General features: G+C 40.0%; 2 protein-coding genes across 5 annotated transcripts; one reads left to right on the top strand and one right to left on the bottom strand.

Moving 5' to 3' along the window:
* Positions 1 to 217: 217 nt before the first annotated feature.
* On the bottom strand, positions 218 to 10298 carry hmgn3 (high mobility group nucleosomal binding domain 3). Of its 3 annotated transcripts, XM_074616146.1 has the most exons (7): positions 10112 to 10291; positions 7283 to 7333; positions 6951 to 6980; positions 4948 to 4998; positions 3957 to 4055; positions 3603 to 3702; positions 218 to 1021 (listed from the first exon to the last, which is right to left on the bottom strand). In XM_074616146.1, exons 1-7 carry the CDS (start codon positions 10124 to 10126, stop codon positions 1014 to 1016), a joined length of 354 nt encoding a protein of 117 aa, XP_074472247.1. In that variant the 5' UTR covers positions 10127 to 10291; the 3' UTR covers positions 218 to 1013. The 3 variants fall into 3 exon arrangements, with proteins under 3 accessions (XP_074472247.1, XP_074472248.1, XP_074472249.1); XM_074616147.1 differs by lacking the exon at positions 6951 to 6980 and having other exon boundaries at positions 10112 to 10298; XM_074616148.1 differs by lacking the exon at positions 3603 to 3702 and having other exon boundaries at positions 10112 to 10285.
* Positions 10299 to 15983: 5685 nt separating this feature from the next.
* Positions 15984 to 24815, top strand: enpp5 (ectonucleotide pyrophosphatase/phosphodiesterase 5). 2 transcript variants are annotated; one of them, XM_074616159.1, is made up of 4 exons: positions 15984 to 16243; positions 18485 to 19390; positions 20090 to 20269; positions 22164 to 24815. In XM_074616159.1, the coding sequence occupies exons 2-4, from the start codon at positions 18508 to 18510 to the stop codon at positions 22565 to 22567; spliced, it is 1467 nt and encodes a 488-aa protein (XP_074472260.1). In that variant the 5' UTR covers positions 15984 to 16243; positions 18485 to 18507; the 3' UTR covers positions 22568 to 24815. The 2 variants fall into 2 exon arrangements, with proteins under 2 accessions (XP_074472260.1, XP_074472259.1); XM_074616158.1 differs by lacking the exon at positions 15984 to 16243 and adding an exon at positions 17663 to 17786.
* The last annotated feature ends 473 nt before the right edge of the window (positions 24816 to 25288 follow it).

Below are 25288 nucleotides of genomic sequence, written 5' to 3' on the forward strand. Positions count from 1 at the left end.
GAAAAGGAGCTTTCAAACACATACTACATGCATATAGAGCTTTGCACAGATTACCTGAGTTTTCCAAACTACAAAACCCAGCATAGGTGAAGGCCTACAATCACCATATACTAGTGGCTATGACAAAAAAAATGCCATTGCTGTCCAATTATATATAATTCTGCACACAGTAGTTTTATACACCAATAATAGAAAAAAAAACACAAGAACTGCCACGTGACATCAACTTTTTCTTTTATTTCAAAATATTTTCCCAACAGGATGAAACTCAAGAGAAGCCCAGAGGGTCCAAAGCCAATAGAGCCGTCTAGAACAGAAGCACCACTCATTATTGCTATGTCACTCTGCTGCGGGACAAGGCGATCAGGAGGGGAAGAAAAGGGGGGAAATAAAGTAAAACACAGAGACACACAAACACATTCACTCCAGCACACACATACAAAAAGGAGCTATGTGAAACAGTGGTGGTGATTCTAAAAACTAAGATCTTTTTAAAAAGCTGCAGATGTTCTCCATGGCGACTATGAACCTGGTTTCTTGTAGCTCTGCATCCACAAATCCTCACCTTAACCATCAGGGGGGGGAAATAGTCAGAGTGCCAATAATAATAATAATGATCCTTCGTAGAGACTACAAACATAGGCAGAGCTGGTTTAGAGATCATAACAGTCGTGTTTACGGCCCCCTTCAGGCAAGATGGAGAACATCTGCAGCCGCCTGATAAAAACACTTCATTCTGTTCATTTCTGTTTCTGAGAGGCGCGCAGCGATACAGGGTGGAGGAGGGAGGAGAATCGAGCAACTGTGGGTAAGGGAGCTGACAGTAGTGTGAATATAATGGGATGGGGGCTGCTGGTTGTCCGTCTCTACTATCACAAGTCTAAAAAAAATTCAGCATGGTACAAAAATCGTCAGTAAAAAAAGATGCTTTGCTGCCATGGAGTCAGAGGGGGACGAGTCGGTGGACGCGCCCGTGTCTTTACGCCTTCTCCTCGGTCGCCTCCTCCGCTGCTTCAGTTACCTGGAGGGGGAAAAGAGGGGAAAGAGTTACACAACGATGCAGGCGTTGCCCATCACTCTTCATCACAGGTAGGTTCCAACGCGGCTCAAAAGGACAACCAACAACTTTTGCTTGTTTTTGGAAAGGTGATGAAAGGTGATCTCCTTTTACTTTTTGGGAAATACGCGTTGAAATACAGATTGATACCACTCTTATGTCTCATGTTAGCTACATGTGAATCTAGAGCCAGGAGGTGGTTAGCATAGCTTAGCATAAAGACTAGAAACAGGTTGAAACAGCTGGCCTGGCTCTGTTTCAAATGTAAAAACCTACCTGCACCTCTAAAGCTCACTAACTGGGAAAAAAAAGTTCTATCAGTTTTTTTTAATACGTACAAAAACTAAAGACAGAGCCAGGTTTGAGGCTAGTAAGTCTTTATGTTAAGCTAACCATCTCCTGGCTCTAGCTTCATATCGTACAGCAATGGCTTGTATGATATCTTATGAAAACTTATTCCTCATTTTTCGTGCGTTTTCCAACAAATTTCCCGCAACATGTGTCAATTTCCGCTCATTACATGCGGACAGTCTTTTCAAAATAAACTTCCGTCTTCACAGGAAACAACATAGTTAGGTTTAGGCATCAAAACTAGTTAGGTTTAGGAAAAGATCACAGTTTGGGTTAAAATAACTCTGGAATTGGTGCAACTTAAGTACAGAGGTTACGTGACAAATTAATCAGCGTTGACTTCTGGTTTCACACGGGACATGAACACTGGTCTCTTCAGCGAAAGTTTTTTGACCCACCCATCCACCCCAACTTCCCCCCTATGCGGTGTTTGTCACTCTTTACACTTCCTGGTTCATAACTATGTGGATTACATAAAAATTGATTTTGTGGGATATATACTATTTACAGTGCATTGTTTTTCGAAGGTATAGCTACGAACGGTAGCCTGCGTACAGCTATGAGAGTGGTATCGAACTTCTCATCTAACTCTCGACAAGAAAGCGATAATTTATTCCTTTAGGTATGATTCAGAAATGGCCCTGGCCTATCTATTTTCTTAAATTTACTCAGAAGAGTTTAGGTTAAAAGGTAATATTTACAGAACAGCTGCAGTGTTTTATACTTTGAAAACCTGGGCCTCGTTCCAAGAAGCAGGTTTATCAAGTTATCAGAATTCCATAACCCCTTTAAATCTCGAGCATGGACTGCTAGTTGTGGCAGATAGTTTTGGTTGTATGTGCTGAGTCTTTAAGATTTCCAACTCCGGAAATAGAAAAAAAATGTGTCAATAATCGTTGGGACTATTTCTCCGATAGAAAGTAGTTCCAATAACAGCTCTTCGCAGTGAGATCTATGCATTATCAAGGGTCAGCCCATTCGCACGAAAAGGCGTATGACTGACACAATAATGTGCAAGGCATTTGGTATGCAATAAGAACGCCTTTCTTGCTCTTGGCGTGTCATTTTTACGCCATGTAGTCTGTGCTGACTGCAATGTAAACGCATCCTCGTAAATAAAATAAAAAATGCTATGCTCAGAGCTAGTGAGTGGGTCAAACAGACACAGAACTTTTAACCAAGAGACCCGTGTTTTGTTTTGTAAGTTATGTTAGTGACGTTTGTCATGGGTTTGTCATGTTTTTAGTGACGTTTGTGAAATTTTTTCCGTACTTATGTTACTTTGATTCTGTAAGTATTTTACTTAGTTTAAGTACTTATTTTAAGCCCCACCCCCTATGTTTTTCCTAAACCCAACTGAGTGGTTTTGTTACCTCAACCTAAACGCGGACGTCACAGTAGCTTTGTTGCGAGGCGTACAAATGACATGCGGAATGTCCCTGCAATGTTGTGCTATTATACCTTCCCGTGAGACCACGGTTGCAAGGGTAACTGGAACATTCTTTCTGAAAAGACACGCTGCAGTTGAATTTGTCAAATGTCATTTATTTAATGCTGTGAGCAGCACAAAACAAATTGCATTTGGTTTCAAATAAAACCAAAACTATCACAAGTTGTGAAAGGGAAAATGTGACCACTCACCATAATTTGATGATTGATCCGGCTTCAAGGTGCTAGCTCAAACGATTATCAGTGAATGTTTCTCTGCTTAAGATCTTGTTGTGTTCACAGGATTGGCTCATGTGATATTATTGTACCTCCATAGCTAAGTTTTTTTTTTTACTAAATTGCTCCGAGAGGCTACTTACTGAAACCCATAACTCCTCTAGTATTTGCAGGAATCATCTCCTCTTTATTTCCTCTGCCTGACCACTGGTGGAGCCGGCAGTCTATGAACACAGTGAGCCAATCAAGTCTAACGTCACAGCTGTGTGAGCATCACACCTTCCTGCTCATGTGTAAAAAAGTTGTCCTTGGCCCACTTCACTGCACACAGCAACAGAAATGCCAGACATCCTCAATTGTTCTTCACTCTCACTCACTACTTTCATTCTCTCTCTCAGACACGCCACAGCACTCCAAAGCACACTTGTTGTAAATGTTTGCTCAATTAACATACAATAATTTCTGAATATGTAATAAGTTAGTGTCCAAACACACACTCCAAAGATGGATTAGAAACACTCGACCGTACCCTTAACTCTGACTGTCTCACTCTGCCCTCTCACTGACATCAAGGAGGGAGCCGTGCTTCTGATGGAAGACACACTGACAGACGGACGAGACACGTAGATCTGTGTGTGTGTGTGTGTGTGTGTGTGTGTGTGTGTGTGTTAGCATGCATATGTGTGTGTGTAAAGACGTGTATTAGTGATGGGAAACAGTGTGGTTATGCAGTGGAGGAATTTAGGTGATGTGTGTTCATGTTTATACACAAATTGACAAAATAAGGGAATAAAGATCATTATTTTCTTGGCTGTCTCTGACTGAAAGTTTTCTTCTTTCATCAACTTGATTTTTTTTTTACTTCAATTTTCCCTCCTCATACCTCATTGATCTTGGTCTCTCCGTTCTGGGCCGGGCCGTCGTCCTTCTTACCCTTAGCGCCGCCTTTCTTTGCCTTCGCCCCCTTATCATCGACCACCTTCTGCATGGAAGAAATGAGAAAAGTGCATAAAAATCACATGATGGTACATTTGATCATACATGGAAAACATTTCGTATAGTATGTGTGAGTCTCATCGCTTTTTGCTCATTTTCACCAAAAATAACTACACAAAAAGTACAATATAATTATTAGAATATTTTACCAATACTTTAAAGGTATAGTGTGTAGGATTTGGCGGCATCTAGTGATGTGGTTGCAGATTGCAACCAACTGAGAACCCCTTCGCTCACACCTCCCTTTCCAAGACTGCGGTAACGAGAGCCGCCGAGTGCAAAACCGTGGTACCGCCATTCGCCTCGCTCAGAGGCCATCCTTACCATAATAACACTACTTTAGGAGCAACAGAAGTCAGACGCCGGCTCACGTTACCGCAGTTTTACAAGCGTGTCAGAGAACTACGGTGGCCTTCAGGTAATGTTAAAACGCAAAATGCTCCTTCTATAGCCAGTGTCACGGTGGACTCAACGAAAAACACAACGATTCTTAGTCTCAGGTGATTATACACTAATGAAAACATAGTTATGAATATTATATTCCATTTCTGCTAATAGATCCCACAAAATCTTACACATTGTTCTGTCAAAATTCAAAATAAATACTAATGAGTTCCTGGATCTTTTGAGGGTGTGAAATAATGAGCTGCATACTGTAGGTGTAGTTGCAAACTATGTTTGCATGTGAGGAGCTCTGTGTGTATGTTTCGGTGTTTTCCACATCCAGCGGCCTTGGTCACGCACATAAACCCGTAGTGAGGGGCAACCGAGCGCTTCAGACTGTTGCAAATTTATGGGGATATAAATAAATCATTGTGGGCGTAGTTGTGTGTGTGTGTGTGTGTGTGTGTATGTGTGTGTGTGTGTGTGTGCTTTACCTTGACGATGGCCTTCTTGGGCTTGGCCTCAGGCTTGGGTGGAGCAGGTTTCTGCAAATTAAGCAGAAGTCAGTTAAGACTGACCAACTACACAGTGCATAGTTTTTGGAGAAATATTATTCATCTATTATCTATATTATTATTATTATTATTATTATTATTATTATAATAAAGTCTTGTCGACACTTACACAGCCACTACTGTCCTGTTTTTAATCCTGTTGCTTTAGCCACAAGAGCTGCTTAGAGAATTTATTAGGACTAACACAGAACACATGGAGGCTGTATTAGCTCCCACTGTAGATATTAATAATAAGCTTGTTTCATATTTCCTAAGCAATGGTGTCTGACAATATTCCTGTGCTAAGTAGTTTTAAATATCTGCCTCTTCTCAAAGAGAACTGACCTCAGACCACCGCACAATGACTATATCAGATGAGGGTTCAAATTCTGGCCACTCAGTGTGAGAAAGTTGCAGAGCTTTTCCAGGCCGCTGAGTGTGGACCATGTTACCCTGAAGCCACGAGCTACAGTAACACTGCTGTGACAAAATTAAACCATGTGATTCTCTCTCAGAATATCTCTGTTTTCCTTTAGAAATCACCGACACTCTGCCCATGAGACATAAGTTCTTCTCACGCTGGGGGAAGTGAGGCTCAACATTTACAGTGACATGTAGGAAATGGCCTACACCTCATTAGAAATGCAAATAGCCTATAAATGACATAGCAGTGCTATGTCACATTTTATTAAATAAGCTGACCCGCTGAAGGTGTTCAAAGACAAGGAAATATCAGATCAGGAAACATGCAAAAAATAATTACAGCTAGCGTGTTTACATAGTTACATCAACAGCTTAAAGGAGTAGTTTGAAACTCTCGTCTGCCTGTTACACATGAAGCTACAGCCAAGAGATGGTTAGTTTAGCTTAGCATAAAAACTAAACAGGGGAAACAGCTAGCACAGTGACTTTCTGGTCTCCACAGGACGCCAGGCCTAGAAATATTCCTCCGTATTAAGTCGATTTGGCGTTTTTACACTTTCGTTTTTGCAGATTAAACCTCCGAGTCTTAAAAGTGAAGCCAATGCGGAAGTGCCTTAAACTTGCAATCTTTCTAATAGCCAGTAGGGGGCGACTCCTCTGGTTGCAAAAATAAGTCTGATTGTATAAAAGTCTATGAGAAAATGACCCTACTTCTCACTTGATTTATTACCTCAGTAGAGTAGTCAGTATAGCATCAGTACAGCATGATGTTCATTTAGTCAATTATGGTCCCATTTAGAGTCAAACAGATCATAAAGCAGGGTATGATTGTATCTTGTATGTATGTATCTTTATGCTAAGCTAAGCTACCTGGCTGCCAGCTGCATAATAAGCACATTTCCCACAATGTCAAACTATTCCTTTAAAGCGTACATGCAAATGTACAAACATGCAAAGACTCATTACGGATGGGTTCAACATGCAAAGTACAACACAGATAAAAACACACGGCCTGTATGGCAGAGCGGCATGATCACATAAAAATGATAACCTAATGATAATATCAATATAGTTACTATCCATAATCATTAGTTGTACTAGGAAATGGGGAACAATTTGAGCATTTTGAATGCAAATTGAACATTTTCCAATTTGATTACTGTTGAGTCAACTTTAGTAGGGGATCTAATTAAGGAGAAAAAGCTTTCTTGCTACTGATACATATTTACTGTTACCTTTTAATCATGCAGCCCTACACATCAACAAGCTGTTGCAACAGACCAGACTGAGAATGGACAAAGACAACAGAGAAAAAGACATGCATACAGTACGAAGCCAGACTCAAATCCTCAGGGAGCACGTTTATGGAATTTGTAAATTGCCTTGATCAAATCCATAAACTGGGCGAGGACTTTACTCTGAGCCTTGGTAGTACGACACTCACTATCCCACAACACTGAGGCGGGAGGCAGGGAGAGGAAGGAGAGAGGTGAAGACAGGGAGGGAAGAACGAAACTTACCGCTGACAATCTCTCTGACCTTCTGGTGGGCTACCGGAGCAAGGGATGATCAATGAGAGAGAGAGAGAGAGAGAGAGAGAGAGAGAGAGAGACAGTGACAGAGAGAGAGAGACAGATATCAGTTGTACCTCTGCAGGCTGATCTCGAGTGCTTGGTGACTGCGACAAGTGTCCTAATCATTAACCTGTCATGTGTCTATTCTCTCACTCACACACACACTCGCTCTCACTACAACAAAAAAAAAACAGCACACAAACACACGCCTGCACGCCCACACACACACAAACACACACCTGCACGCCCACACACAGCAACACACCCGGAACATTTACCTCTTGCTTTGTGACTTTGGAGGCCTCCTTGCCCTCGGGACCCTCTGGAGACTGGAGGAAATGCAACAAGGAATGGAGAGACCGTTAACAGGGTGAGTGTACGTGCTCACACAGCAGCATATGACCCCTCTAAAGTTAAAAATGTTGTGATTCAAAACTTAGTTTTCTGGTTGTTTTCATCTGCCATCATCAGTACTATTTAACTATTAAATCATTTAGATGGATTCAGTTAGATGTGGTTCACTTGGTTTTCTTTTTTAGCTGTTGTAGCTTATGCTCTCTGTGGAATAATACAGGGAGCCAGGATGAGACAAATAATGCAAATCATTAAGCACAATAGCTTTGAGAAAAGGTCAAAAGGTTACAAACTGACAAAAAAGAAGTGCTGGCGGCTTCTTTTTCTATTGAGAAACGCAGTACTTGTTAAACAGAAATCACAACAATATAATAAATTAATTGATTAATCAATTATCAACAGAAAAATAATTAGACTATTTTGATAATCAATTCATTGTTTGTCATTTTATTTAAAAATAATAATGCCAGAAAAAAATACTGGCTCTACTTACTCTTTTGTAAATATTTACTGGATTTCTTTTATGATAGTAAATTGAAAATTAAAAAAAGCTATTTGAAGACATCAGCTTGGGCTTTTGTGAAATTTTCGCTATTTTCTGACTTTTCATGGACCAAATAATCATCATTCGGCAGGTTAATCGATAATGAAAATAATCATACAGGCCGGTGCGTAACACTAGTTTTGTATATCATCGCTGGGCGATATGGAGAAAATCAAATATCACAATATTTCTTTTTATCAAATACCTTGATATCGATATTGCGATGATATTGTAGGGTTGACCATTGTTGCTTTTATAAAATATTTACACGATGAGACTTTTGATAAATAATTATCAGTAAAGTGGATATAATGACTAAGTGGGTAAAGGTAAATAATAGAACAGCTAGAACAGTCTGGCAAGTTCAGATCACTTTACTGTAATGCAGCCTTTACGATATCGAAAATCTAAGATGATATCTAGTCTCATATCACGATATCGATATATTGCCTAGCCCTAATACGACACAAAACCTAGTTACAAAGTCCTGTACATAGCCTATAATAAAATTAGGGCTGTCAAAAATACCATTTTATGGGCTTCAAAGCTTCGGTGAGAAATATTCAAAGCTATGCAAAGCTTCGGGACAGTGCACCTCTACACATAAACAGCGATATCCGTCTGAGAATAACTAACAATAATTAATGTTCAATATGAATAATGTTGTGGGATCATTCCTTATTTCATGGGCTATTTTGGGATTTATGCATTATTACATAGTTGTATATAAAAAAACGAAGCATTCTAATAGTGATTTGGAGGTCGATTCCCATGGCAACGGTCGAAGCATTCGAGTCAGCCCTAAATAAAATCATACAAATGAATAAAAAAAAAACCCAGCATAATAACAAAAGCAAACAACATAGTTTCTTTATTGTCTATACTGTCAGGTAGAATTGTTTATTTATATATATATATTGAGGATTTTAATACCTTTGTGGGTAATATAAAGAGTTCTCAAAATGTCTTTAAAATGTATTTTGTTTTTCTGAATTTATTTATTATTTTGTAATTTTCTGAAAATAACAGAAACAAACAGATGTTTCACATAATTAAACCCTATAAATCTAAGTCTGAAATTGCTTATATAGCCTATTACATAGCCTATGTATTATTCGACTACCTGATGATGATGATATATGATCTCTGTGGGGATTGCCATTTTAATGGAGGCATCTTGCTTTACATGCCAAGAGCTGAGCTCCCCAAAGAATAATGCAGTATAAACATGGATATTGACTAACAACACACACTGCGAGGGCTCTGTCAACCTGCATTTATAATGATCATATCATGAACATGGTAGGACACACTCCTCCAGCTGCAGGCAGGTGAGGACAGCAGTACAGGAGAGCCCACCACCCCCCCCCCCCCCCACCATGAAGAAAAAAAAAAAAAAAAATGTTGTGTTAAGCCTGCAGGTTGGTTAATCGCATCATTTGCATGTGGGCGACCTCCGCCCCTGGAGGCCCCCCATTCATTCTCTGTTCTCAAAAAGGCGAATCTGCGCAGACAATGGCAGTTTTTTAGATGGCAGAAAAGCCAATTTCCATGTATGCACTTGATACAATGCGCTGGAGCTCGTCGAGCAACGCTTGTTTGGATAGTGTCACGGGCTCTTTTTTAAAAACGCAGCGCCAATTGTCCCTGATCCCCTCTTTCTTTATTCCCTTTCTCTCCATCTGGATATGAGGTTTGTTCAATCCCCCCCACCACCATTCATCACCACTGGTCCGGACATCCAAAATGACACAGGGAGTTGTTGTTTTTTTACCGATAGATTACAGATTATTCACAATCTCACATATGAGTGAAATGCGCCTAGAAGAGCGCACGTCTCCTATAAGGGAGTTTTACGCATCCATCCATCCATCCATCCGGTCTGACATTCAGCACAGTGCGCGCAGTGGACAGGGAAGTGGCAAATAAAAAAACGACCACAAGCAAGAACGGCCATTGAGATGAACGCAGGGATAATTTAGAGCGTAAAAGACAACAATCCACATAATAAAACACCTCCTTTACGCGCAAGAGACGCGTTAAAAAACACCTGGAAAAATGCGCTCCCTTCAAACTTTGGCATCACCTCACCTGCCTCCTCCTCGACGTCGCCACAGAAAATCGCGCACTGCAATTTTTCCTCAAATGCAAGAGCAGGGAAAAAAAAAAATAGAACTACAGTGAAGTAGTGGCACAGAACGACACTCACCTTTCTCTTCGGCATTTTTACGCGTTTGTTATTCTCCACCAAGCACAGACAGATTAAGGTCAAACCCGAAGGTCCAAGTAGAGGCGATTTGGAACTACCTTCGAAATACGGGATCAATATCTAAGCACCTTCGATAATATGTTGATTATATGCACTCCCACAAAACTCTATACCTCCCACAGCCATTGGGCAGAGGAGTCCAAATACTCTCTGGTGCTGACTCCTGATTGGCTCGTTCCGTCTCTATGTAAATAAGAGCCTGGCGCTGATTGGTCGAGGTTTATTATAGGGCTTCTGTGATTGGATGCGCGCTCTTTGTGCGCAGATCCCACTAGACGGTAAACGGAGGCAGGCCAATGAAAGAGGGGGCCGACTCTCGGTGGATCTGGGTAATGTAGGATGAGAGAGAGACAAGAGGGAGAATGTTGTATATAAAAAACACAAAGGACCTGAAAAATGGACACAATGACACAATGTCGGAGCTCCAGAAAATCTGGCCGGCATTGTGTCTTGTAGGTTTTCCACTGCTGTAAAGAACTAGAGCAATCATACACCAACAAATAGTCCACCACTGCAGAGGCACCAGCACCCTGTATAGGAACATGATACTAGTAATACAATACAGTGGAAAAAGGTCACTATAAATTCACTAGTGCAGACAAATTAGACCACTCTTATTTCATGATAAGGACCTTATTTTTCATGGGGATTTACAATATCAGACAGGTGTACGTATAAAGGTAAAATTGTGCCCAAGTGCATTTCATATGCAGCAGGGCTTCATTTGTGTTGGTCGCTCTACTAGAACAAGGATTATCCAGCAATCAGGAAAACACAACACATGTAATTTTACGATATCGAAAATCTAAGATGATATCTAGTCTCATATCACGATATCCAGATAATATCGATATATTACCTAGCCCTAATACAACACAAAACTTAGTGACAAAGTCCTATACATAGCCTATAATAAAATTAGGGCTGTCCCAAATACCATTTTTTGGGCTTCAAAGCTTCGGTGAGAAATATTCAAAGCATATGCGAAGTTTCGGGACAGTGCTGCTGTCGCACTACTGTACACACATGCACCTCTACACATAAACAGCGAAATCTATCCGAGAATAACTATAAATAATAAATGTTGAATATGAATAATGTTGTGGGATCTCGCTCTACTAGAACGACGATTATCCAGCAAAATCACAATAAAATTGTGGCAGCAAGTTCTGATCTGGTAGTTGCCCTCTGGTTGGCCCAAAGTCAGCTCAGATTGGCCTCAGAGTCCAAAAAGTACCTCTCTGGGCAGCCCAAGTGACTTTTTCAGCACTACTGTCACTCCTTTGTGACTTTAGGGGAAAAATCCTAAACATAGTTCAAACCCTAACCCTGTATGGCACAAGTGCTTGCTTTTTCATTTTACCCCACCACCTTACCAAGTTTATGCACAGCACTGTTCACATTTTTTGCCTCAGTCACCCCACATAGCTTCCTTCACAGGATTCAGACTGAACCACCGACTACTCAACAGATTTAAGAGACTGAAGAGAGCAATTGTGTTTTCAGAATCTCATTTGAATCAGACTGAATGGCCCTCATGAAGGCCGTAGAGTTGATTTAAATCATTCCTGCATCAACCATAACTCCAATTTGCCCATGAAGCATAAATGTAGAGCTGCAACTAACAATTATTGTCATTATTGACTAAACTGGCAATTATTTGATTCAATTTCAAGCAATGAATCGTTTACTCTGACAGTGGTTCTCAAGGACTGTCAAGGACCCCTAAATTGATACACATTAAGTCGCGGACCCCCATTTCATACAATTTCGCTTCAGGGACCTCCATCTGAAAGATTTAGGTTGTGAGATATGATAAAGACGAGAATTCTGTAATTGTCAACTACAGTTTAGGAGATAACTGTGGATGACTAACAACTACTAACATTGGGCTCACTTATACTGTGAATTCAATAGTGAAAATAAACTATTCCCCATTTTTCTGCGGACCCCTACTCCTGACACCTGGTTGAGAACCACTGCGTCTATGAAATGTTGAAAAATAGCTGGAAAAATGTCAATCATAATTTCACAGAGCTCAAGGTGATGTCTTAAAATTGCCTGTCCAACCAATAGTCCAATTTTGCTATAAAGACTTCACATTTAAGAAGCTGAAACCAGAGAATGAAAAATGATGACTCAATCAACTATCTAAACAGTTTCAGATTCATTTTCTGTCACTTGACTAATCAATTATTGACTACTTGTTTCAGCTCTTGAATGTTTAACAGGCCATTGGTTTCCATCTGTGAAAGGTGTTTTACGGTAAACTACGTATATCAGAATTTCTAGATACTTTCTGTGATATCATAGAGAACCCTTTTTTATATAAAACTTTAAAACACATCCTCAAACTCTGTTAATAACTACTTAATGATAATATTCTGTGCATCCAGTAGTATGGAAACCAGCTTTGCAACAGTAATAATCTAGAACTTCTTCTATAAAACAGTGATCTTCACCATATCCTACAATGTGTACCTTGAGCACCCCATTTAAAACATAGAAGGCCAAACAACATTCTACAAAGAAATCAACAAAAGCGACCTCGACATTCTTGTGTAGCATCACAATAGACAAACACACAGAGCTACAAATCTCACAATAGACAGAGCTTTCCTGCCCAAACAAACAAAACCCTTCATGTTAGAAGTCAACCCAGAACTGACAGGAGCAGGTAGGTAGATGGCCGCTCCACTGTTCCCACATAGATTCACCCTGTCAGCTAAATGGAGGGAAAACACAATGAGGAACATGTACGACACATACATACATACATAAAAGATAGACACAAAAGGAATCCACACTGAAAAGAAATAATCCTGAAAATGTAATGTATGAAACACTTCTTTGGCACAATGGACCATTACATTTCTGTTTGTACATTTTCTCTTGTTTGTTCAACTTTTGTCACTTATTATGGGCATCAGTTGCTTTTTTTTCTGATGATTTCCTTTTTGTATTGTAACATAGTTTTATTTTATATTTTGAGTCTTGGAACCTGTGTGCACCTAAGACGATGTTTGGCCTTGAAAGAGAACGCTCAGACATGCACAAAGGATGAATGAAAGCTTGGAAATTGTGGTACCTGGTTTGATTGACTTTACACAATACATAAAGGTTTCATTTTTCAAAATAAAAGAATTGAATTAACGAATGTGGACACTTTTGAAAATGTGCACCAAATCATATTTAGCTACTGATGGGCTTATGACAATGAATATTCGGTGAATATACTCAAATGCCAGCAGCTCTGTGAGGATGTACTTAAGCACAGCAATGATTTGACCTAAATGCTAACATCAGCATGCTAACATGCTCACAATGGCAATGTTACATGCTGGTATTTCACATGTATAATGTTCAAATCTGCAGTAGGCAGAAGGTTTTTGGCATCATTGGGCAAAAATAATAGCCTTTCAGCATATTGTAATTCAAGTGTTCTGAGAGAAAATTTGTCTTCTGCACCTCCTCATGGCTCTGTTTTCAGGCTTTAAAATATCTACACATTTCACAGAGAGAGCGTTCCTATTGGCTGTTCATTCAATGGAGGCAGCTGTAAAACACTCGCAAACTCACATCAAGCGGTCATACTAGGGAAAGCTGATCAAATATGAATCAATATTCTGTTACTGTAATGCCTATTTCTTGTCTCAAGTGTTTTCAGAAACATTTTATAGTGTGAAAATTAGAAAGTTTACTCTGGCTGGTGGGCGGTGTTTGGTATTTCCTCAACAGATGTCAACATGGCTGCCGGTCACAAACTTTCTAATTGTACAGCTAAACAGTACACTACAAGATGTTTCTGAAAACATTTGAGTTGATAAATAGGCATTACAGTAACAGAATATTGATTCATTTTTGAAAAGCTCTGCCTAGTTTGACCGTTTGATCGGATTTCGCGAGTGATTGACAGCTGCTCAGAGACGGCAAGGCTCCAGCTCGGCTCCGATTGGTTGTTTTCCTCCGGTCTGTGAAATCTTGTAGATGCCATTAGGAGCACCAGAGGACACAGAGGCACATTATTTTTTTTCAGATTACCTGTCTCAGGCACTGCTGTAAGGATATAGTGACTGTTTTATAAAAATAACTTTTTAAAATCGTATTTGCTCCAATTCTACCCACTGCTGCTTTAACATGTTCACCATCTTAGTTTAGCATGTTAGCATGCTAACATTTGTTAATTAACATTAAACACAGAGTGCAGCTGAGGCTGATGGGAATTTCATTATGTTTGAAGGTATTTGGTCCTAAACCAAAGCATTGGACAAATATAAAATTGACCTGGTGATGGCGCTACAGGACAAGAGCAGGGATCACCAAAGTCATTTCATACTGAGGAGGAACAGAATGTACCTACCAAGCCAGTGTTATAACTCAAATTAGATAATATGATCCCAATCCTCCAGTCTTGAAATGTCTCCAGAGGCCGCATTGCGAGGGTTAGAATAGATTTTGAGATTGTCATCATTGTGTTCACGGCTCGACCTTGCTCCACGGCAGCAGATATGGGTTGAGCTCTGGTGACTGAAGGCCACAGGATATGATTGACATCATTTTGCTTTTATGCTCATCCAAGTTGATTTTTTTCTTTAATTATTCACCTATCTGTATGATACATGCTTTATAAATAATCATAAACCTAATGTCATAACAGACCGTTGATCCTGTATAAGTATATTTAACACTTCAACCTCTGACCCGTAGAACCTTCTGCTATTACTGCAGTATTTGGAGTAGCACCACAAGACATACATCTTAGTTGTCAGGCAAAGGATATGATAGCTTTTGCATCTCTCTTAGATAGACGACTTATACTTCTTAAATGGAAGGAGAAGTATCCTCCAACCTTTAGGATATGGTTTAAAGATCTCATACATTATTTGGTACTGGAGAAGATTCGCTATACTACAATAGGGTGTCCTCAGAAACGTTATGCTATATGGAAACCTTTTTTAATTTATATTAAAAAAATGGATACCACTGACATTGAAGTTTTAAACTGCTGACCCCATATTACATATAATTCACAACTTATACTTAGGTTGTTATGTTTCTATCAGATTTAATTCATTTATATGTATAAATGTAATTGTTTATGAAATTAATTCAGCTTATTTAATGGTGCAGTAATATTGTTTTAGGGATGGGGGATTTGCTTATACAATTATTTCTGTGATTTTTTGGGGATTTTGTACAGAATACCAATAAAAAGACTTTGAACCACTGACCTTTGACATTGGAAAACAAAAACTGACAGAAGCAATCTCATCTTGAGGTCCATTTATCAGCTGTTTCTGGAGCTTTCGATCATCCAAAATCATAAAAATGGACATTGCATTAATTGCAATTAATAGCAAATGAAGTAGAGAATGTATATGGTGCATTAGAGCACTGAGCATCAGATGTTTCTCTGTATGGAGGTGCTTCTCAGTAGGTCAGAAATAGCCTCACATCATGATTGAGATCTTTCTTTTAACAGAATGTGAACTTTTAGACAGGACTTGACTGACACCTTGTGGACAAAGTTTGTCATTATTGTTGCAGGGCGGATATTGCATCGCACTTTCAATATTATTATTATTATCTGACGGAATTAGAGCAACAATGTCTTTGAAGGGGACTATTTTTAGTAGGTGCGCATTAATTTGAGTGCACATTTCTTCCACCTTCACATCTAGTCAATGCAACACCCTTCACATTGACATATTTCATCATTTTTAAAGCAAAATTATTGTAACCTGACTGACACCAATATGTCTATTTATAATACCGGATCACCCCCCTCCTCCTCTCTGCCACCTCCCTTCCTCAGCCTACATTACGTCATCGGGACCGGTGCATTTGCAGTGGATTTTGGGGGATGCAGAGGAAGCATGCACTTGCAGAAAAACACCGGACAGCCTTTTGTCTTCAAATGATCTGGTTCGGTTTAATATCTGTAAATAATAAAACACATTAAAAAACACACAGCAGCAGGTTTAATAGGCGGGACTTCCTTCCGGCTGTTTATCTCAGTGTGCGCAGCAGCCTTCAGCAGCAAAGCGAGCCAGTGCAGGATCAGATACCGAGGTAAGCTTGTTGACAACACAATATTATGAATTATTGTGCGTTTCTCTACCTCGATCAGCTATGTCAAGTGTTGCAGCTGTGTGTGTGTGTGTGTGGATGTCTAATGTTGTTGCATGCAGAGCTGCGTGTTGTAGCTGTTTAGCTCTGCAGCACAAAGGCTACAACACGGATGTCGTCTTATTATTGTTGCGTCTTTGCTATTATTATTGACAGCAGGAAGGCTGTCATTATACATCTGTTGTAAAGTCGCTCTTATAGATGCATTGCAGTCGTTATATCAAAATATCCAATGACATCATTGCTCTCCTGACCTGTAATGTATTTAATGCTAATGTTATGTTTTGTGTCTTAACTCCATGTTATGTACAGCTGGATAATATATCAACATAGCAACAGCAATATCGTGATAAGACTTGTTATTGCTCGGGAATATCATGACAGAGCTTTAAAGCTGTATTACACTGGTATTACTCTGAATTTTCTTCTTTTTTTTTTAGAATATTTTATTTTCACATTTTTTTGAATAAATATACAAAACATACAAAACATACAAAACGCAAACTCACGAAAACATGGCTCCAAATTCCCTCCCTATCCCACCCACATACAAACTGAAAAAGAACCATACTCAAAAGGAGTATAGGCAAGTTAACGATCAATTGAATTAAAAAAGGATATAGAAAAAAACAAATTAAATACACAAATAAAGAAATCATGAATAACGAGATGCAGTGTTCTGACTTATTCAGATGACTAATGATGTATCAAGTCTGACAATTTTGTTATATCAAATCCAATATACGTAGGTGTTGGTAAGGAGTCCATATAGGTTAAATAGGGTTGCCAAATCTTCAGAAAGGTGTTGTATTAATTTCTCAGGGTATATGTGATCTTTTCAAGTGGAATGCAGCTGTTCATTTCCAGAAGCCATGTAGATATGAGGAGATGGGAATCAGACTTCCATGTAATTGCTATACACTTCCTGGTGATGCACAGAGCTATTTTTAAAAACTTTTTTTGAAAGTTTCTTAAAGGTGTACTAATGACTCTGAATTTTCTGAAGTAACTTCTTACACTATAGAGCTGAGCTCATTAATCTATTAGTTTTATTATAACAATAATTTAATCTATTAACCATGACATGTTCCCAGTGCCCAAGAGGACATCTTTAACTTGTTTTTGTCCAACCAACAGTTCAAAACCTAAAAGGTATTAAATATGCAACGTAATAAAACTGAGAAAATCTGCTAATTTTTATATTTGAGAATCGTGAACCAGCCATTTCCTGGCATTTTTGCTTAAATAAATGGCTGAAATGAGTTAATCGATTATCAATTAAGTAGGGCTGTCCTGAATACCATTTTATGGGCTTCGAAGCTTCGGTGAGAAATATTCGAAAGTATTTCAAGCTTCGCGGACCAGCAGTAGGTTGACATGTTCTTCTGTCTGTCTCCATCTCCCCTGTTTCAGTGCCCGGGACAGTGCTACTGTACTGGACTACTGTACACACACGCATCTCTACACACAACAGACAGCGATATTGGTCTGAGAATAAATAATAATTAATAATGTTGTGGGATTATTACTTATTTCATGGGCTATTTTGTCTATTTTGCTATTATTATAACATACTTATATATATATAAAAATAATTAAAATAAAAAAACGAAGTATTGGAATAGTGATTTGGATGTTTAATACCATGGCAACGGTCGAAGCTTTGAAGCATTGGGGTCAGCCCTACAATTAAGTTGTGGACGAATTTTCTATTGTGCAACTAATCGATCATTTGCCTTAGCCCTAATCAACAGTAATTATCACTTAAAGGAGCAGTGTGTAGGGTGTAGTGGCATCTAGTGGTTGCAGATTGCAACCAAATGAATACCCCTCCCCTCACCCCTCCCTTTCACAAGCATGTTGGAGAACTACAGTGGCCTTCAGGTAAAGAAAAACTGTAAAAGGCTCTCTCTAGAGTGTTTGGTTTGTCCATTCTGGGCTACTGTAGAAACATGGCGGAGCAACATGGCGGACTCTGTGAAGAAGACCCGGTCCCTATGTAGATACAATATCAAAGGCTCATTCTAAGTTAACGAAAACACAACGATTCTTAATTTCAGGTGATTATACAGAAATGAAAAGTACTTCTACAGATACTGAGCTGAGATACGGATACTTTTTCTCAGATGAGAGAGTTTAATTGCTCAGCCTGACTGAGTTCTTCCTTTTTGTGTGTGTTTGTAGGTTGTCCCATCACACACCACACTATGCTGGGCTGCTTGTTGCGAGGAGGCTGCAGTCCTCTGGTCTGCCTGTGGGCCCTGCTGTTGCTACCTCTGGTCTCCCTCCATCGCTTGAACCAACACGGGCGCCGGAGCCACGGCGTGAGGGAGCGGCCCAAGCTGCTGCTCTTGTCCTTCGACGGCTTCCGATGGGATTACATCGACCGGGTCCCGACGCCCAACTTCCGCGAACTCATCGATAACGGTGTGATGGTGGAGCACGTGGAGAACGCTTACATCACCAAAACCTTCCCCAACCACTACAGCTTGGTGACGGGGCTGTACGCCGAGACGCACGGCATCGTGGCCAACGAAATGTACGACCCCGTTCTGAACCGCTCTTTCTCTATGGAGACGAACAGTATTTACGAGTCCCGATGGTGGGAGGAGGCGGTGCCTCTCTGGGTGACCATCCAGAAAGCTGGAGGGCGGAGCGGGGCTGCAATGTGGCCGGGGTCTGACGTAAAGATCCACGGCATGTTCCCCAATCAGTACCTCCCGTACAATGCCTCAGTCTCCTTTGAAACCAGAGTGAAGTCGATTATTGAATGGTTCACTCTGCCCAAAGAAGCAGCGGTGGATTTTGGAGTTCTGTACTGGGAGGAGCCGGATGAGAGCGGGCACGCTCTGGGACCTGAGAACCCAGAAATGGACAAGGTCATCGCCACGATCGATGAGATGCTCGGCTTACTCATGAATGAGCTAAAGAAGGCGGGGCTGTACGAGAAAGTGAACCTGATAGTGACCAGTGACCACGGGATGACGCAGCTTTTCCCTGATAAGATCATAGAGCTGGACGAGTATGTGAGCAGAGACCTGTACACCTGGGTGGACAAGAGTCCAGTGGTGGCAATACTGCCCAAAGAAGGTATCACTTTAACTGACCCGATTTCATTGTTATCAGGCCATTAAATAGGCGTTATCAAACACTATAAGCACCATATATGTGGGTCAGTAGGGGCCTACTACACCTATTGCTTTGTTAAAGTGAAAGCAACACCTTTTAACACATAACTGAATGAGTCTTCTGGGGGGAAAACCCTGTGTTTTGTGTCCCATTCAGTGCCCCCAACCTCCACCCCATATGGAGTTTAACACCATCTATACTACGGCACCTGACTTCTGCTTCTGCTCCTGTCATAATTACTACGGTCGCTAGAGGTCGCTGTCGTGTTCTTTTATACCTTCCTTTGGTGATCTACCATGTGAATAGATGATAAAACCTACTAGTGGGTGTAGTAGGCCCCTGTTGACCCACATCTATGATGCTTATAGCGACCAATAACGCCTATTTAATGGCCTGATAACAGTGTATTCAGCTGTTGAAACATCTGTCACATTCAATGCTGTCAAGGAACTTGATTAAAGGAATAGTTTGAAATTTTTTTAGAAGGGAAGATCGATACCACTCATGTCTGTACGATAACTATGAAGCTAGTGCTAGGCGACAGTTAGCGTAGCATAAAGACTAGCCTGGGTCTGTCCAAAGCTAACAAAATCTGCCTACCATAGACTCTAAAGCTCACTAATTAACACATCATATAATTTATTCTCATCTGTCTTGCAGGGAAGCTCGACGAGGTGCACAGTAAACTGGCGAAGGCAAACCCGAACATGGTGGTGTACAAGAAGGAAGAGATTCCCGAGCACTTCCACTATCGACACAACATCAGGATCATGCCCATTATCATAGAGTCCATGGAGGGCTGGACCATCATGCAGAACAGGACCTCCGGGCCCTTCATGCGTATGTATTCAAGCCTCATATAAAGCTCTGTTGGGAAATTGTTCTGGTTTGTGGCTGTACACATTAAACAGGGTTTTTGCAGATGTTTCAAACAGTACTTGCTCTATTAATAGCTTCACAGGAGTTTTTTTTTAAGCCATTGAACCAAAGCTAGCTCATGTAATACTAGCTGTAATTAACAAAGAAAGCCAGATTTGTTTTCCCTTAGAAACAGCAGGAATGTGTGTGTGGGTTTGGAAGTGTGTCCTGCGCCGCCTCCAAGTGCAGTTATTTTTCTTCAATTCAAATCACAAGCACGTATTTTTTCAAACACCCCCTCTTCATATTAGAAATCTCAAACTGAGTATCTGAGATTTTCCTTGCGGTAGCAGACTACACCAGCTAATTTTCCTCCTCTCCTGTTGAAGGCTTGTTAATCAGTAAAATGACCTCCTGGAGTCTCTGGCTGGAGAGAAAACCTGCTGACTCTCAGTCTTCACTTACAACGTGGTGTGAGACCGCTTAGCCAAATATGTGTAGTATGATACTATGCTGCATATCAGAAGTTGTTTCTACTGTACAGCTGTTTGATTAATGAGAGATCAATAGGCCAGGATGATAAAACCATAGCTGTTACTGTCTAGCAACTTCTGCTCCTCAGTGCATTACAGGGAAGGCACTTAGATATATTAGAGTACACCCAGTGTTCAGCAATGCTCATTTATTAATGATTATTATCGGTGTGTGTGGACTGGACCTGCATTTCCTGGTGGCTGAAGATTAAAAAGGTACGGTCATGTTACAGTTCTGCCCTGTGAATATACACCTTCTCCCCTGTTTACTTCAATTGAACACGGTACAATAGATGAAATCAAGCTTGTTTTTTAGGTTTTTATGTCATTCTGTAGCTTCCCAGAGGTGTGCTTCATGTATTTGAATCTGAACATTCAAATTTTGTTCAAAGTACGTATGTTTTAGAGTCAAAATGCTATTTTCCCAAGCCCTTCTAAAAACTTTTTCCTTCGTGACATGACTTAGGTTTCTGCACGATGACGCTGCTATATATATATATATATATATATATATATATACACACACTGGGAAAAAAAGTTCGGAAACTTGGGTTTGGTGGATTATTTCTCTGTTGTTACAATGCTAATTGGCATTGTATTTTACATCGTAAGAAAGCCTGTGTATTTACCTTCACAATGATGTCCAACTTGTAAGGATCATGCATTTGTGGGATGAGCAGCACAGTTGATTATGTGGGTAGTGCCCAAGAAAAGTTTGCCAAAATGCTCTGTCAAAAAATAAAAATTAACACTTTCAGATATTTCCAAACATAGCACAGCTACCTTTATCTCAGCTAGTGCTAGCGTTCAATCATAACCTTGATTAGCTTACAACTGCTGAGTGGGCATTTCCATATGAAAAAAAACAGAACAGAACACAGAGGGACCCGCCCTGTAAGACAGGATAAGTCTGTGATACTGTGCCTGATTGGATGGTACTTGAACCCAAAGATGCTGCCATTGCAGGCAGCATTGATAAACTGTATTGATTTCACTCACAGCACACTAAGTGAATCCTGTCAGTTCTCCAGGAGTGTAATTGCACTGATACATTTTAGGAGCAGTATTAACCAGCCTAAGCCTCCATCAAAGGTCTATGTGCTTGTGTGTTTTGATTTAATTTTCAGTTTTGCTTGTGCGTTGCTGTGATTGATTTAGCAGTAACCAGTCAGCTGGGGCGAGCAGTGACGGTAGTAAATCATTCGAGAGAGCAGCAGTGCCAGATTCCATAAATCTCTCTCTGCCATGGGATGTGGAAATCTATAGATTAACAATGCAAGAATAATTAACATCAACGCATTGTAACCAGTTATGCTAATACATTTCTCGTCTTTTCTCTCCAGTTGGAAACCATGGCTATAACAACACCTTACGCAGCATGCAGCCTGTGTTCGTGGCCCAGGGGCCGGCTTTTCGGCAGAATTACATCAAGACCTCCATGCGCTCCGTTGACCTTTACCCTCTAATGTGCCACATCCTGTCCATCCGCCCCCTGCCAAACAACGGCTCCCTCTTAAACGTTCAGGACCTGCTGTCCCATGAGCCGATTACACCCATATCCACCGTCCCTCCCAGGGTCAACGGGTACTCCTACGCCCCCGTCGTGGGTTCTTTCCTCGGCGTGGTGATGGTGCTGGGCTTTCTGGTGGTCTACATCAAACAAGTGACGCTCAAACAGCTGCCCTCATTAAAACACAGAAGCAGGGAGATGTCGCAGCCTTTACTGCAAGAGGACTTGCACCTGTAGCTGAAGAAACAAAGGATGGCGGACGTAAAAAGAAGAGGAGGTATTTCTCCCCAAGGTAGTCCGCTCTGTCCAGAAGCATCCCCTAACGCCTCCCTTATACGCCTAAATGCCACTGTGCTGCTCTTTTTAATAGTTGTAGATCAAGGGAATCTAATCATGTATAGAGGTACGTCTCGCTTGCTTGAGTGTAAGGGAAATGTCCGGGGTTTGCTTCTGGTGCAGGCTAGATAATAAACCTTTACATGGGCTTTATAGTGGCTTTGCTTTGATTGTGAATTTTACCCAATATCATCGTCATTTTCATTGTTGCTTAATACGTAAAAATTCAAAGCGAAGAGTGGAATTTTAGCCTGTGATTCTGGCAAGTATGAACCTTTGTTGGCCAAAACCGTGACTTGGATGACATGAAGGTGTCAGTATGCTCGAAACGAACTTGTTTGTCTGTAGGTAAAAGTATATATAGCTGAACAGCCACAGCGGAAGTCGGGGTGAAAAGCCAGCCAGCAAAGACAGGGTCAAGAAGCATAACTGCACATACTTTAAGACAATCTTTCCTTGATGGCATTCATAGTGTTGCACTCATTTGCACATAGTAAAACAGAAGTAACAAAGTGCGAATGTTAAAAGATAGCTTGAGAGAGAAGTTCAAAGTTTGACTTTCCATAATCGTCAGACACAGCCAGGTAAGGTGTGGAGGGAGGGGGGTTTCAGATGCTATCATAGACTGTATATAAAGATGGACGGCATGACAGCTCCCAAAAAGTGAAGCCAAAACATCTCGACAACAGACTCTGACTCCAAATGATGTCAAAATCTCAAGATAGCAGCTCCCGTATCCGGGATATTTTGGCTTCAATTTTGTACAATGGAGGAAGTGGAGACTTTTCGTCCATCTATATATACAGTCTATGGATGCTATTCAATGATCCAAAAAGCTCTTTGTTTGAAGCATACTGACACCTTTTACTCCCTGACAGTAACAGTGGTATGGATGCCAGTAGATTTGGTATATTTGGCATTTTCAAATCTATCCTAAACAGATTTGTATGTCATAAGGTATAGAAGGAACTAGGCCATGTCAGGTTTTTGCCACCAATTTTTCTACTTGTGGCACTGAATTAGAAGTTACATGAAATATAAATGCTGTGATTAATCAGAAAAGTATTTCAAACTCAACAGGAGATTGGCTTGGGTCAGTGTTATTTTCCAAATGTTACTAGGAAGCAGATGTTCCATTAAAGACTCGCTCAGCGTGCCAGGCTACTGCTCGTACGTGTAGGTCAACCCATGAGCCAATCACATCACGACCTTGCTCTTTAGTAGTCAGTTACCATTTGCCTTTTAACTTACCGGAGAACATCTCTCCAAGGTGTGCAGTCGTTTGTGTGTCTGTTTTTTTTTTGTAGAGTTTGTGTTCGGAGGGCATTTTTCTGTATAGATGACCATGTACCACCCTCCCGTTCATACGTCATAACCACGGCCATTTGTTGGTGAAATGTGAAGTGCAATTGCTATTGGTCAGTATTTCGTCAAAGGGGTTTCAAGGGTTTTTGTTGTTGCTTGGTTGAGAAGACTATTTCGGCATGACTTGCAAGAACTGTTCCCATGATTTGCACTACTGGATATAAATGAAACAGAACGAAGGGGCAGTAGTTGTTGGATGCTTTTTAGGTCATGTATAATTTGCACTTCTTGTTCGTAGTTGCTATTTGAAATGATAAAAAAAAAAGTTAGGTGCCTCTTGCCAAAAAGCTTTTTAATTAGCACAATAAATAGAAAGTCAAGTAGAATCCAAATCTGCAAATAAATTATTCTTCTAATATTTTTTCAGCATCTTTTAAGAAACAATTGGTTTTTCTCCTTATGCTTTTAGATGCATTGACTAACACTTGTGCCCAAAAATATGACAGACATCACTGTGATATAGTTTTTACAAATTTAAAATTTGAAAACATTTATATGGAAATTGTTAATTTTCTGATAACAGTCTTGTTTTATGAAAGAGAAGTGTTGTCTGAAAATTTTCCCCTGACTTGTTGAAAGAGAAATTAAATATATCCATAATATATTTAAATAATATTAATTTGAAAATTTTAGAAAATAACAAATGTAGATCAGGTTTATCTCAGTTGAATATTAACTTGGATTTGAAATATGGATATTTAATATGATTTACAAATTAACTACCTTTGCCATGTTGATGCAATTAAAGAGTCTTCTGAAATTAAAAGGACTTATGTCAAACTGAGCTATTTGTGTTTTATTTTCTGTGTGTGTGTACGTGTTTGTGTATGATGCTGAGGTCTGATTCTGAAGGCTGATAAAATCCATGTAAAAATAGCAACTAATTATTTGGCATAAATAAGGATTACAAGTTGTTAGCACTTGGGGACTGTACGAAAATTATTTGGGTGGCGAGTGGGGCTGAACCTAAGGTTTCAGGTTTTGTAAAAGCAAGGCACTCAGCATTAGAGATATTTTCTTTGGAGTTTGGAAAAAAATCTTTCACTACCCTCCCCCCAATATCTCAAAAAGATATAACTGAATAGGTACAATCAATTTCACAATCAATAATTAAAACATGACAAGCAGAAATTAGAGGTGGGATTAAACATTGCCTAATTCTTTGACAAACTGGCAGTTCATTGTTAAATAAAGAGCTTTTAATTAAACATTTATTTAAGCTGAAGTTGGTAACTTTGAGCAAATATAACAAAAAAA

This window comes from Sebastes fasciatus, chromosome 18 (genome assembly GCF_043250625.1).
Source record: "Sebastes fasciatus isolate fSebFas1 chromosome 18, fSebFas1.pri, whole genome shotgun sequence".
Lineage (NCBI taxonomy): Eukaryota > Metazoa > Chordata > Actinopteri > Perciformes > Sebastidae > Sebastes > Sebastes fasciatus.